General features: G+C 37.4%; 1 protein-coding gene across 1 annotated transcript; it reads right to left on the reverse strand.

Annotated features, from left to right (window-relative positions):
* Positions 1-4,269: 4,269 nt before the first annotated feature.
* On the reverse strand, positions 4,270-7,751 carry LOC125036799 (oplophorus-luciferin 2-monooxygenase non-catalytic subunit-like). The gene is made up of 4 exons (XM_047629653.1): positions 7,085-7,751; positions 5,416-5,568; positions 4,775-4,879; positions 4,270-4,576 (listed from the first exon to the last, which is right to left on the reverse strand). Exons 1-4 carry the CDS (start codon positions 7,728-7,730, stop codon positions 4,434-4,436), a joined length of 1,047 nt encoding a protein of 348 aa, XP_047485609.1. The 5' UTR covers positions 7,731-7,751; the 3' UTR covers positions 4,270-4,433.
* Positions 7,752-15,000: the final 7,249 nt, after the last annotated feature.

Here is a 15,000-nt window from a genome sequence, read left to right on the forward strand (position 1 = left end):
CCCACCACTTCCCACTTAAAGGTGCTCAAGGGGACAACTTTCGAGCTTCAAATAAAGCCCCATGAAGATAACACATACACTATAACCTGCATTCCATTTGTCTTGAAATGAAGTTGATATTTAGTGAAAATTTGATGACTGAAAGTTTCAATTTCGAAGGAAGTGACTGTAAATATGTATAGTACATTAATGGTTAAAGGAACATGTGGCATATCCTTTGTTAAGGACCATAATTTAACACAGATCCGATAGCGACCTCAATTTGTTGTTATTAAAATAGTAAAATTGATTCAATACACTTATTTTTACTTGTTTGTAAACTACACCACCCTTTAATATGTACTTTCTCACACCAGGTTGTTTCTTTCAAAGTTTTATAAGTGGTCATTTTTTCTTCCTTTCTTGTTGGCCATTTCCCTTTCGCAGGGGAGGTAGCAGGGAAATTAAAAAAAATTAAAATGGGAAATTCAGAGAAAATCGCCAGAAGAATGCAGAGAAAAGCAAAATCGTAACTTATATAACTGACATATATACACTAAAGCAACAGGTAGATGAACATACTCCCATGTCTAGATGATATTTCACAGGGTATTCGGGGAATTGGATATAAAAAATGAGAGAATTTAGGGTTGTGTGGAAATATAATAAACTCGCAATTAAATTAACGCTAATGAATTCTTAATATTATGTCACTACGACAAAATACTGGACAAATCCACACGGATAACTAGATCCAAAAGCAGCCTTCTTGGCATCAATTAATAAAAGGTCTCTCTGCTCCCTGTTCTTTTCGCTTGAACTCTTATTACTTTATCATTCTATTGACAAATTTATTTAGCCATTAATTTTGTGGCTATGCTAATATATGCTTGGCAACAGCAGCTAGTTGCTGTTGTAATTTATTCAGGAATTTTTAAGTAACAAAGCAATTACTTTATTGATGAGTCACAAATTTACAAATTGGAAGTCGCTTTCTCTATTTTTCTTCTGTGATCTGCCCCTTCAGGAACGTGTCAAGAAGGGTCATTCCTCCGTCGGCCAAGTCATCAGTCTTCCCAAAAGACACTGGAGGCTCTTCATCTACGTCATTACCGGGGTTATTGGCGACCAGCTGCTGGAACTGAGAGCCATGAGGTTGCCGTTGCCTTGGCTATCGGCGGCGAGATTGTCACTTATCTCGCGCGGGAGGACCACGATGTTGCCGTTTTCTTGGTTACCAGTGGCGAGAGAGGTCCCAATCTCGCAAGGGAGAACCATGGTGATGCCCAGGTTCCTGATCTGATCGGTGGTGATGATGGTGTAGATCAAGGTCGGAGGAGGAGGCTTCTTCTTTGGAACTAAGCTGCAGGCCCGCACTCTCGCCGAATGTGGTTGGCACACTTCTCGTACTTGGCAAAGGCCTTGGCGCAGCGCGAGCACGAGTATGGCTCCTCGCCTGTGTGTTCTCTCGTGTGGACGACCAGCTTGTAATTCTCGGGAAATGCCTTACCGCACTCAGTGCAGATGTGAGGTCTACCCCTGGCGTGGCTCTACAGGTGGCGACGCAAATGTTTTTTCATAAAGAACGACTTACCACAGTGGGTACACTTGTACGGCATCTCACCCCTGTGAGATAGCATGTGGCAATTCCGATACGTCTTTTGGGTACACATTTTGTCACACTCATCGCATTTAAAGTAAGTCCGAGGCCCGTGCACAGCCATGTGCAGTTTGAAAGCCTTCTTGTTCTGGTAGAAATTGCCGCTTTCTGAACATTGCACAGTTGTCTGACCCTCGGGAACGAGATCCATGGCGATATGTTTCATTTTTGCAAATTAAAGAGTTTCCTCACCTTATATCGGTGACGACGGGGGAGGCGGGGACGAAGTTTAGTTTTGATTCCATTTATTGTGTGTGACATACTGTCTGTTTCATTTTGCTTCTAAACTATCCCCTGTGTGCAAGGAATGGCCGGGGTTACCATCCACTGGCGGCGAGGGATTTGAACGCAGGTCAGCAAGATTGCTAGACGAGAACGCTACCGCTGCACCACACAGCACCCATTTTTATCAGTTTATTACATAAATCGTTATAATTATCATTATTTTTATTGCTATAGTTATTACAATTTTCATTAGTATCAGCATGGATATTAGCATTGGTATTGACATTAAAATTAACTTATCATTATCACTTTTGTTAGCATTAATATTAGCATTAATATTAACTTTGATATTAACATTAATATTAACTTTGATATTAATATTTATATTAACTTTGATATTAACATTAATATTAACTTTGATATTAACATTAATATTAACTTTGATATTAACATTAATATTAACTTTGATATTAACATTAATATTAACTTTGATATTAACATTAATATTAACTTTGATATTAACATTAATATTAACTTTGATATTAACATTAATATTAACTTTGATATTAACATTAATATTAACTTTATTAACTTATTTCTTACTATTTCTTATTATTAATAATGATGAACATAATGATCATAATGGTTATTGTTATCATCATTATTACTATCATTGTTGTCATTGTTATTATTATTATTATTTTATTACTATTATCATCACTGTTATCACTATGAGAATGATACTACAAATAATAATGGGAATAATAAAATGATAAAAATGATAATAATAATGATAATAATGATAATAATAATGATAATAGAATGATGATAATAATAATAATAAAAATAATAATAATAATGAAAATAATAATAATAATAATAAAGATAATAATATTGATAACGATAATAATAATAGTATTAATAATAATGATAATGATAATGACAATGATAATAATAATAATAATAATGATGATGATAATAATGAGATAATAAAAGCAATGCTAATACGAAGCATATTAATAATAATGATGATGATAATAGTAACAATGATGATAATAATGATAACAGTAACAATAATAATAATAATGATTATTATAATAATAATAATAACAATGGTAATAATAATAATAATGATAATAATAAATATGACAATAATAGCAATGATAATAATAGCAACGATAATATTATAGATATTAATGAAATTAATAATGATTATGATAAATATAATAATAGCAATGAGGATAATGGCAACGATATTAATATTAATATTAATGAAATTAATAATGACTATAATGATAATGATAATGATAATAACAATGACGATAATAATAATGATGATAATAATGCTAATAATAATGATGATAACAATAATAATGATAATCATAATGCTATAAATACTAAAACTAAGGATAATTATATCAATGCTAGTGATAATTGTAATAATACAAATAATACAAATAATAGTAATGATAATAATATTAATAAGAATAATGATAATAACAATGATAATGATAACAATATTAATAATGATACTGATAATAATAATAATAGTAATAATGAAAATATTGATAGTGATAATACTAATAACAATGATAAAAGTATTAATAATGATATCAAAAGTAATAATAATTATGATATTCATAATTATAATGATAATGGTGATAATGATAATGCGAATAATACTAATATTATTATTATTATAAATCATGAAAATGATAATGATAATGATGATGGTAATAATAATAATAATAGTAATAATAATAATAATAATAATTATTATAACAATAGTATTATCATCATCATCATTTCGATTGCCAGTGATTTTGTTAATATCATTATAATTATTATTACTATTAAGATTGATATTATCATTAGTGTCATAATTATTGTTAATATCATCATTGTCATTATCATATACTATCGTTAATATTATCATTATAGTTAATATTACCACAATCGTTATTATTATCGTTAATACTGCTATTATCACTAGTATTATCAGTATCGTTCATATAATCATTATCTTTACGATTGATACCGTCGCATCAGTAATATCACCATCATTATCATTATTAACGTTGTCCCTAATACAATCCTTATCAGTCTCATATCATAATCATTATCATTGATGTTGCCTTTATCATTGTCATTTGTTTTGCCGTTATCACTACCCTTATTGTTGTCATCAGCATTATAATTACTGTTGCCAATATGATTATTATTTCTATGGTTATTATGATCATTATCATGTATATCATTATTGTGATCAATACCATCAATATTATTATTGTCATTATCATTATTATTATCACTGTTATGATCGGTAACATTAACATAATATTGTTCCCTTTCGCCCCTGCGAAAGGGAAATGCCCAACAGGAAAGGAAGAAGAAAAGACCACTTATAAAATTTAGCAAGAAATTCCAATCGAGTGAGAAAGAGTACATATTACAGGGCAATGGAGTTTACAAACGCTAAAATGTTTATTTCATGTTCACAGACGACAAAACTGGCATTATAACAGGCGCGCACGCAAGTACACAAACAACCCGACACCAGGTCAAGTCACTAGCAAAAGTCCTCGTAGATCGTTGGGTCAAGGTTCACCAGCATCTCTCCGTCGTAGCAAGAGGCGCCAGTGGTGATAAGGCTCATGTAGGCGGAGTTGGTGATGAGCCACGCGATCTCGCATCCACATCCGAGAGGGTTGTCTAGGAGGAAAGAGGGAAAAAGAAAGACAAATCAGTAACCCCTGGATTGCTTCAACCCTTTCCAGATGAAGTGAGATAGGAGAGGAATGGAGATGGGATCGTTAAGGGTAGAAGCAAAATAGAAAATGATAATCAAAGGGAAAAGAACACAGACAAAATAAGATGAAAAAGAGGCAGAAAAAAAGGAAATGGCCTCACCGTCAATATTGAGTGTGGCTCCCGCTGACAGAAAAGCTCCGAAAACTTCCTCATCAAGAATCGTCAGCGAATTTTCAGAAAGATCAATGTTGCCGTTGCCAAGACCTTTAAGTTAACAGTATCTATGAATTTAGTGTATGCATACACACACACATATATAATCATAATATAAATAAACGAGTGTTCTAGAGTCTGTGCTTGTGACTTTATGTTCGAATATTAATCGTATAGGCCATAGTGCGTCCAATCTCAGGAAAAGACAAACTGGCAACTCACCCCAAACATCTGATTCAACATTTCTCTTCCGAAAAAAAATGCGATGTGAAGAAGTAGAACAGTACTGTATATACGTTTAAAAAAAATCAGATACAGGTAAACGTAAGAAATGAGAGTCAGCTGATTAGTATAAAAGAGAGAATGCGAATCGGAATGCTTCGGAGTTCGGTGTAAGTTGCCAACTCTTCCTTTCTTGAGTTTGGACAAATTGTGCTTAATACTTTTTTATACAAACGTAAATTCACACGTTCAAAAACACAGGCCCTAGAAATACACATTCATTTCTATTCTGATAACACAACGTGTAATAAATTCTCCATGCTTGTGTTCAAATACAAGTTTCAGATACAAAAACAGCATCATACCTTTAATGGCGCCAACTGCAACCTTGCTAATGTTGTTCTTGTGAAAGTATATATACCCTCTTCCACTGAACGCTATTGCTCCAGCGGGAATTTCACTCAGTTCGTTGGAGAAGAGAAACAATGTGTCAAGGTGGGGAAGATCCGTAAAGGTTCCTAAAATGGTGATATGCAACAGAAACGTATTCAAAATGGAAATGGAGTGAGACGCACAGCAATCAAATAATATACTAATACAAACACATACTCACACATACATACACACACACACACAGGCCTATATGTACGTATACTTCTACATATACATATATATTTGTATACATATACATATATGTACTCTCCCACACACACACAAACTCACAAACACACCCAATAGTAGCAGTAGTAGCAGCAATAACAGTAGTATTAATAGTGGTTAGTTTATAATGATAGTAAAAGTAATGAGAATGACTATATTATTAATAATTATACAAAAAAGTAATAATATTAATAATTATACAAAAAAGTAATAATATTATTAATAATTATACAAAAAAGTAATAATATTATTAATAATTATACAAAAAAGTAATAATATCATTAGTAACAATACAATGGCAAGAATTATAATGAAACCGATGATGGTAATCGATATAACAGAATCGTGATGCCACTAATGACAATGAAATTACCGACAACACTAATAGAGACAAAACTCTTTGAGCTTTTCACATTTCTAAATTCCCCTCCACCCCCCCCCCCCGTCTTAGTTAACCTACGTCATCCATCGACAAAAAAATATACAAATAAGAGAAAGAATAAACAAAATTTGTCTTAACTCCACCATCTCGTCCTCCAAAATTGTAGTCAATCCACCCACGGATTTCCGTCACGATCCGCCAGTATTTTTTATTCTATTATTATTATTTCTTAACGTAATCCTTAAGCTGTTTTTACCGCAATTTGCTTCGTTATCAATGACACCGAAGTATTATTCATAATCTACCCGCATCAGTATTCATCTCCTTGCAATGCCCACTTTGTTTCATCCCAATCGCTCAGTAATGTTTCGGATAATTCTAATAACGAAGCAATTCGGTAACATGAGGAAATAAATAATGAATAATCAATAATCGAAGCCTGTTACTAATCACTTACTTCCGGGAGGGACAATAAAGAAATATAAAAGTTATGAGAATAATTATAAAGATGACATTTACAATCGTTATCATCATTAAGATAATGATAGATATTAATGCTAATAATGACAATAGCATGAGTGATAATGATAAGTATGATAATGATGAAAATTATATTAATAATAATACTAATAATAATATACTAATACTAATAATAAAACGACGACAACGATGATGATGATGATGATGATAATAATAATGATAATAATGATAATAATAATTATGATAATAATAAAATGATAATAATAATCATAATAATAATAATCATAATAATAATAATGATAAAAAATAATAATCATAATGATGGTATTTATAATTATTATAATAATGATGATGGTGATTGTAATGATAATTATCATAATAATAATTATAATGGTATTGATAATTATCATGATAATAATAATAATGATGATGATGATGGTGATAACAACAATAAAAGTAGAAACAGGAAAACCGCACCAATAAAAAGCTTTGGTTATCTCTATTATTCTCACCTGGAGCAATTGTGGTTATATCATTAAGACCAACACCTATGGTCTTGACATTCTTCACTCCTTGGAACCCAGTCAAAGGAATCTCACTAATGAAGTTAGTATTTAGCTGAATATCTGTCAGAGAGTCGGATGTTATACTGGGAAACTCGGAAAATGAGTTCAGGCTCAGCCATAGCGAGCTAAGGGATGTGAACGAAGGGATTTCGTGGAATGGAAATTTCGTCAACTTGTTTACTTGTAAGTCTATACGTGTTGCTGTTGAGTAACTGTGTGATAGTGCGCCATCTTGTACTTCTTCAAGGATGCCATGCACTATTTCAATAATCTGAAAGGAAGCTGGACCAAGGTCTCCATTTCGCAGAACCCTCAAATTCTTGTTTCTATCGATAAGCAATTTTTGGAATGTCGGGAACGGGATGTTGGAAGAGAAAACTTGAGCCAGCTGGTCTTCGCTCTCCACCTGCGAGCAGTCGATGTCCATGTTGTGCTGCAGGTCCACGGTGCACACGCAGGGGGAGATGTCCTGGGGATCAGGGCAAGAAAGGCTACGTAATTCAGCATCCTTGGCTCCGTCCTCGGCCACACTGACAGCTACACTGCCGAGGGCGAGGGCAAGGAAGGCGAGGAGGCAATAGAGTTCAGCCATTTTGCCTTCGGGACACTGAGTGCCGCTCCTCTGATGCTCTTTATAAATAAGGACTTGTGGGCGTTATCGCCGGTCGGTGGGAGAGAGGCCACGTGCCTGCACTCGCTATCAAGTTACTTATAAAAAACATTTCTGAAATGTATCTATCTATATATAAATATATATATAGATATATAACAGCTAGTTGCTGTTGTAATTTATTGAGGAATTTTTAAGAGCCGAATAACAGAGCAATTACTTTATTGTTGTCACAAATTTACAAATTGGAAGTTGCTTTCTCTTTTTTCTTGTGATCTGCCCCTTCAGGAACGTGTCAAGAAGGGTCATTCCTCCGTCGGCCAAGTCATCAGTCTTCCCAAAAGACACTGGGGGCTCTACATCTACGTTATCACCGAGGTTATTGGCGACCAGCTGCTGGAACTGAGAGCCATGAGGTTGCCGTTGCCTTGGCTATCGGCTGCCAGATTGTCACTTATCTCGCGCGGGAGGACCATGATGTTGCCGTTTTCTTGGTTACCAGTGGCGAGAGAGGTCCCGATCTCGCAAGGGAGAACCATGGTGTTGCCCAGGTTCCTGATCTGATCGGTGGTGATGATGGTGTAGATCAAGGTCGGAGGAGGAGGCTTCTTCGGAACTGAGCGAAATTGCGGTGCGCGCTTTACCTGCGGACGGATCTCCTTGTCCTCTGCTGCAGGGTCCGCACTCTCGCCGAATGTGGTTGGCATACTTCTCGTACTTGGTAAAGGCCTTGGCGAAGCGCGAGCACGAGTATGGCTTCTCGCCTGTGTTCTCTCATGTGGACGACCAGCTTGTAGTTCTCGGGAAATGCCTTACCGCACTCAGTGCAGATGTGAGGTCTGTCCCTGGCGTGGCTCTACAGGTGGCGACGCAAATGCTTTTTCATAAAGAACGACTTACCGCAGTGGGTACACATGTACGGCATCTCACCCCTGTGAGACAGCATGTGGCTATTCCGATACGTCTTTTGGGTACACGTTTTGCCACACTCATCGCATTTATAGTAAGTCCGAGGCCCGTGCACAGCCATGTGCAGTTTGAAGGCCTTTTTGTTCTGGTAGAAATTGCCGCATTCTGAACATTGCACAGTTGTCTGACCCTAGGGAACGAAATCCATGGCGATATGTTTCATTGTTGCAAATGGAAGAGTTTCCTCGAAGAGAGGAGCCTTGGCTGCAGATAATTACGGGAAGCACCTAGGGTTGTTTGAACGTATCAGGTCGTAGGGGAAACACCTAAAATCTAATGATTGTTCATATGGCATCAAGCAAAGATCTTTCCACTTTATTCTTTATATTTCGGTTAAGTACCAGTGACTTTAAAACAGTGTTCTCGGAAATTAGTGCAAATCTGTCATAGGAGAAAATTGTTAAAATACTTTATTTCCTCTTAAAGGGGTAATTGAGTAATTAAGAATAGGTAGTTTCTGGTTTAACAGTGGATTTATAAACTTTCATTACAGAGAATATGCCCCCCCCCCCCTAAGAACCCATAGTTGTCATATTTTGTTTTCCTTAAAAGGCTTACGCTTAATATCTCAATATCTCCGTTTACCTGTTGTCCTATAAATCATTACCATTATGGTATTGTCATTATTTCAGTTATTCGTATTATCATCATACCTATCATTATCACTGACATTTTTATCAGTTTATTACTTAAATCGTTATAATTATCATTACTCTTATTGCTATAGTTATTACAATTTTCATTGGTATCAGCATGGATATTAGCATTGCTATTAACATTAATATTAGCTTTGGTATTAACATTAATATTAGTATTAATATTAGCTTTGATTTTAACAGTAATATTAACTTTGATATTAACATTAATAATAACAATGATATAGTGTTTATAATAGCATTTATATTATATTTGCTATCAGCATTAATATTAGTTTTAATATTAACATTTATATCAGCTTTAACATCAACTTTTATATCAGCTTTAATATTCGCAATAATATTAGTATTAATAATAGCACTGTTATTAGTATTAACAATAGCATTAGTATTAGTATCAATAATAGCATTAACATTAGCTCTGATAATATCATCAGTATTGCCATTAATAATATAGAAATATCAACATTAATAATAGCATGGATATCAAAATTAATAATAGCATTGACATGAGCGTTGGTAGTAGCATTAGTATTATCATTTCTTATTATTGATAATAATAATGATAATAATGATGATCATAATGGTTATTGTTATCATCATTATTACTATCATTGTTATCATCATATTACTATCATTGTTATCATCATTATTACTATCATTGTTATCATTACCATTATTATTCTATTACTATTTCGGTCATTATCATCACTGATATTATGATATTGATACTACAATAATAATGTTAGTAATAAAATGATAAGAATGATAATAATTATAATAATAAAATGATAATAATGATAATAATGATAATAAAATGATAATAAAATGATAATAAAATGATAATAAAATGATAATAAAATTATAATAAAATGATAATAATAATAATAAAAAACAATAATTACAATAATAATAATGGTAATAATTATAATGATAATGATAATAATAATAGTAATAATAGTAATAAGATTGATAAAAAAAAAAAAAATAATAATGATAATAATAAAAATAAAGTCCTCCGTGCTAGTGCATGTGGTAACATATCGGTCTCTCATCCGTGGGGTCGGTGGTTCGCGCCCCGACCAGGCGAGAGAAGTTGCAATTGTCGTCTGGAAGTTACTGCTGTGGCTGGGTACCACGGCGGGTAAGGACTAAGCTCAGCCGAGTCAGCACCAGCTGACACACGTTAGCGAGTCGGCATTAGTCGACACAGGCCGGACTCCCCTCATGGGCATAGCCCGGGCGAGGCTCAACTTCGCATATCGGACTTATCCTTAATATTAATAATAATAATGATAATAATGATAATGATAATGATAATAATAATAAGATAATAATAACAATGATAATAGGAAGAATATTAATAATAATGATGATGGTGATGATAATAGTAACAATGATGATAATAATAATAATGATTATAATAATAATAACAATGGTAATAATACTAATAATAACAATGGTAATAATACTAATACTACTAATAATAATGACAATGATAAATATGACCATAATAGCAATGATAATAATAGCAACGATAATAATATTTATATTAATGAAATCAATAATGACAATAATGATAATGATAATAAAAATAATGCTGATAATAATAATGATGACAATAATAATGATAATAATAATTCTATAAATAATAAAAATAAGGATAATCATATCAATGCTAGTGATAATAGTAATAATACAAATAATACAAATAATAATGATAATCCTATTAATAGTAATAATGATAATTACAACAATAATGATAACAATATTAATAATGATACTGATAATAATATTAGTAATGATACTGATAATAATATTAATAATGATACTGATAATAATAATAATAATGGTAATTATAATAATAATAATAATAATAATTATAATAATGATGGTGATATTACTAATAACAATACTAATAGTAATTATAATAATATTAATAGTAATGATAATTAGGACATTCATAATTATAATGATAATAGGGATAATGATAGTACGAATAATACTAATATTATTATCATTATAAATAATGAAAATGATAATGACAATAACAATGACAATATATGATAATGATGATGATGGTAATAATAATAATAATAATAATTGTAATAAAAGTAATAATCAATATTATTATAATTACTGTTATTATTAGCCTGGTGCGAAAAAGGGAGCAGCTATGCATAAGACTCCCCTCCCAGCTCATAGCCTCTCCATCATCAAGACTTCTGCAGTGCCTCCTCGTGGCCACCCATGGAAACTAGGTACCTTGCGGTCCTAGGCTGAACTGTGGAGGCTCTTGGAGCAGCAGGAGCCCCTAAAGGTATGGAGCTATGGCCCACCGGCGTGTGGATACCCCTGGCTTCGTACTAACTCCTGCCCCCGCGCCCCCTGGGGTTAATAGGGCGGCTGTGGGGAGGCAGGCCTTGGCAGTCGGCCCCTCCGAGATAACCACTGGCAACAAACCTGTTTTGTTTTTGGTGCTGGGTGGAGGGCTAAAGTCCCTCCCACCCAGCAAGTACGGCGAGCTGTGGGTCCCTCTGGGTTGGCGACTGCTGGGACTCGGGTGGGGAGGGGGGTTACCCCCCCATCCCAGCTGGGTCCCAGCGGCCGCCAACCTGGCGTGATGCTTGTGGGGGAAAGCCCTAGGGAGCCCTGTGGACGGATTAAGGGGCCTGCAGCCAGCTGGGGCGGAGTCGGTAGGGGTGGCAGAGGTGGCGCCCACCCGGAGTGACTGCCCGAGGTTAGACCTCAGGCGGACTGTCAGGGTGGGGGCTTGGAACGTCCGTTCCCTGCGACAGGACGATCGACTGAGAGTTGAGGTGGCTGCTCTCTCGGAGGTGAGAAGGCCTGGTAGCGGCACGATTAGTGTGGGTGGCTACACCTACTACTGGTCGGGCCGCAGCGATGGCCACCATCTCCAGGGAGTAGCCATAGCCATCTCCAGCAGACTTCAACCCTCGGTAGTTGAAGTCATTCCAGTCGATGAGCGTATTATGGTTTTGAGACTGAAGCTTTCATTTGGCTTCATGTCTCTTGTTGCTGTATACACTCCTATGGGTGTATATAAACTTGAGGTGAAAGAGATGTTTTACGCCAAACTTGCATCTGTGGCAGACAGATGGCCTCGGCGAGATATTCATATTGTTCTGGGCGACTTCAATGCGGTATCCGGCTGTGATCAAGCTGGCTACAAGATGTTTGTCGGTCCTCATGGCTCAGGAGCTGATGCTGGCAGCGAGAATAGCCTCCTCCATGACTTTGCTAGGTCCCAGAAATTGAGTATTTCTGGCTCCTGGTATCAGCGTTCTGACCCGCATCGTTGGACTTGGTACAGCGGTACGGGTAGTGTGGCCAACAAGATCGACCACGTCCTCGTTAGCACTCGGTGGAGGATCCTCCAGAAGTGCCGAGTTCTGTGGATCTGATCATAGATTAGTTGTGGCTACTCTCCGGGTCCACTTTAGAACCCCCCATCGACCAAATGAACACCCTAGGGTGTTTCATTTGGACAGATTGAAGGAGGACGAGTGTACCCAGGGGGTTTGCCGAGGCTATCTCTGGTCGTCTCACAGCACTCGAGGACCTGACAGACCCTTATTCATATGTAGGATACTTTCAAGTGTGAAACGCTTGATGCAGCTCAGGAATCCAAGAACAAGACAGAATTCCATCTCGCAAGAGACACTGGAAGCCACAGGTGCTTGTCGTGCGGCTCGATTGTCAGGGGATCGCAACTTGCACCGCTCTCTGGTGCGCAGGACTAGGTCACTGTTGAGAAGGGATAAGGAACAGTTTATCAGTAGTCTTGCAGAGAAGGTCGAAAGCCATTTCCTAGTAAATGACCTTCGTCCTGCCTACCAAGCCATGAGAAAGCTGAACTCCAAGCCCTCCTCACAGACGACTGCAGTCCGTTCAGCAAGTGGCCAGATAATCTTAGATCCTGATGGGGTGCGTGTGTGTTGGGCTGAGTATTTTGAGCAGTTGTATAAGGTTGATCCACCAACAGTTAACATGGATGCAGGTAATGTTGAGACTCCTCTGCCAGACCCACCCATCAGCGAGGATCCACCCTTCCTGACCGAAATCAGGGGGGCGATCTCAAAGCTGAAGAGTGGTAAAGCAGGTGTTTGTTGCTACCCAGCCGAATTGTTAAAGGCTGGTGGAGATCCTATGGCAAGGGGCTTGCATGCAGTCCTGTCTGCCATCTGGAAAACTGGTACCTTTCCCCCTGACCTGCTGAGGGGTGTGGTCATCCCTCTCTGGAAGGGGAAAGGGGATCGGTGGGACTGCAGGCATTACACTACTCAGTGTACCAGGCAAGGTACTCGCACACATCTTACTGAGACGTATCAGGGACCACCTGTTGAGGCACCAAAGGCCGGAGCAATCTGGATTCACTCCTGGTAAGTCCACAATAGACCGCATCCTGGCGCTTCGAATCATTGTAGAGCGCCGTCGTGAATTCGAACGTGAGCTGCTCGCAGCCTACATCGACCTCAAGAAGGCGTTTGACACGATGCATCGCGAATCACTCTGGGAGATCCTGAGACTAAGAGGAATTTCAACAAGGATCATTGGACTAATATTACTGAAAGTGTTGTAAAGTGTGGTGGGGGCCTGTCGAGCTTCTTCCCTGTTAGTTCAGGTGTGAGGCAAGGCTGTGTTCTTGCACCAACCCTTTTCAATACTTGCATGGATTGGATACTGGGTAGAGCTACTGTCCAAAGTCACTGTGGAGCAACTCTGGGCAATATCAAGGTTACAGACCTTGACTTTGCTGATGATGTTGCCGTTCTCTCTGAATCTCTGGAAACCCTAGTGGCGGCTCTTGATGCATTTAGCAATGAAGCGAAGCCCCTGGGGCTAGAGGTCTCCTGGATTTTGGGGGCCTGCTAGGAGACCCTGTGCAGTCGGTACGTGCTTGCGGTGAAAACATCGAAGTCACAGGGAGCTTTATATACCTCGGTAGTGCAGTTCACGACTCTGGGCTGTCAGACCAAGAAGTCAGTAGACGGATTGGCCTGGCAGCAGGGGTTATGAGATCTCTTGACAAGAGTATTTGGAGATGTCGGTACCTGTGCAGAAGTTATGTGTTTTCAAGGCCCTGATACTGCCAGTTTTACTATATGGTAGTGAAACTTGGACACTATCTTGTGCTCTGGAATCTCGTCTTGATACCTTTTGTAACAGATCCTTGCGCCGGATCATGGGGTACAGTTGGGGGGACCATGTGTCCAGCCAACGGCTTCACCGTGAGACCGGTACAGGACCTGTTACTTGCACAATCCGTGATCGCCAACTCAGGCTATATGGCCACTTGGCTCGACTCCCGCAGGATGATCCTGCTCATGGATGGAGGAGGCATGTGGGACGACCGAGAAGGTCGTGGCTTGGGCAGATTGATCAAACCTGTCGTGAGGAACTAGAGATGGGCCGGGCGCCTGCCTGGCGGCTCGCCATGAGGGACCCTCGTAGGTGGAAACGATGGGTGGATGCGGCTATGCGCCCCTGCCGGCGTTAGCCCCAAAATGATGATGATATTTTCATTTATATCTCTAGAATATCCCGAAAAAGTATGATCTAAACGGGAGTATATTCATCGACCAGTTTCTTCTTCAGTGTATATC

This window comes from Penaeus chinensis, chromosome 22, assembly GCF_019202785.1.
Source record: "Penaeus chinensis breed Huanghai No. 1 chromosome 22, ASM1920278v2, whole genome shotgun sequence".
Classification (NCBI taxonomy): Eukaryota; Metazoa; Arthropoda; class Malacostraca; order Decapoda; family Penaeidae; genus Penaeus; species Penaeus chinensis.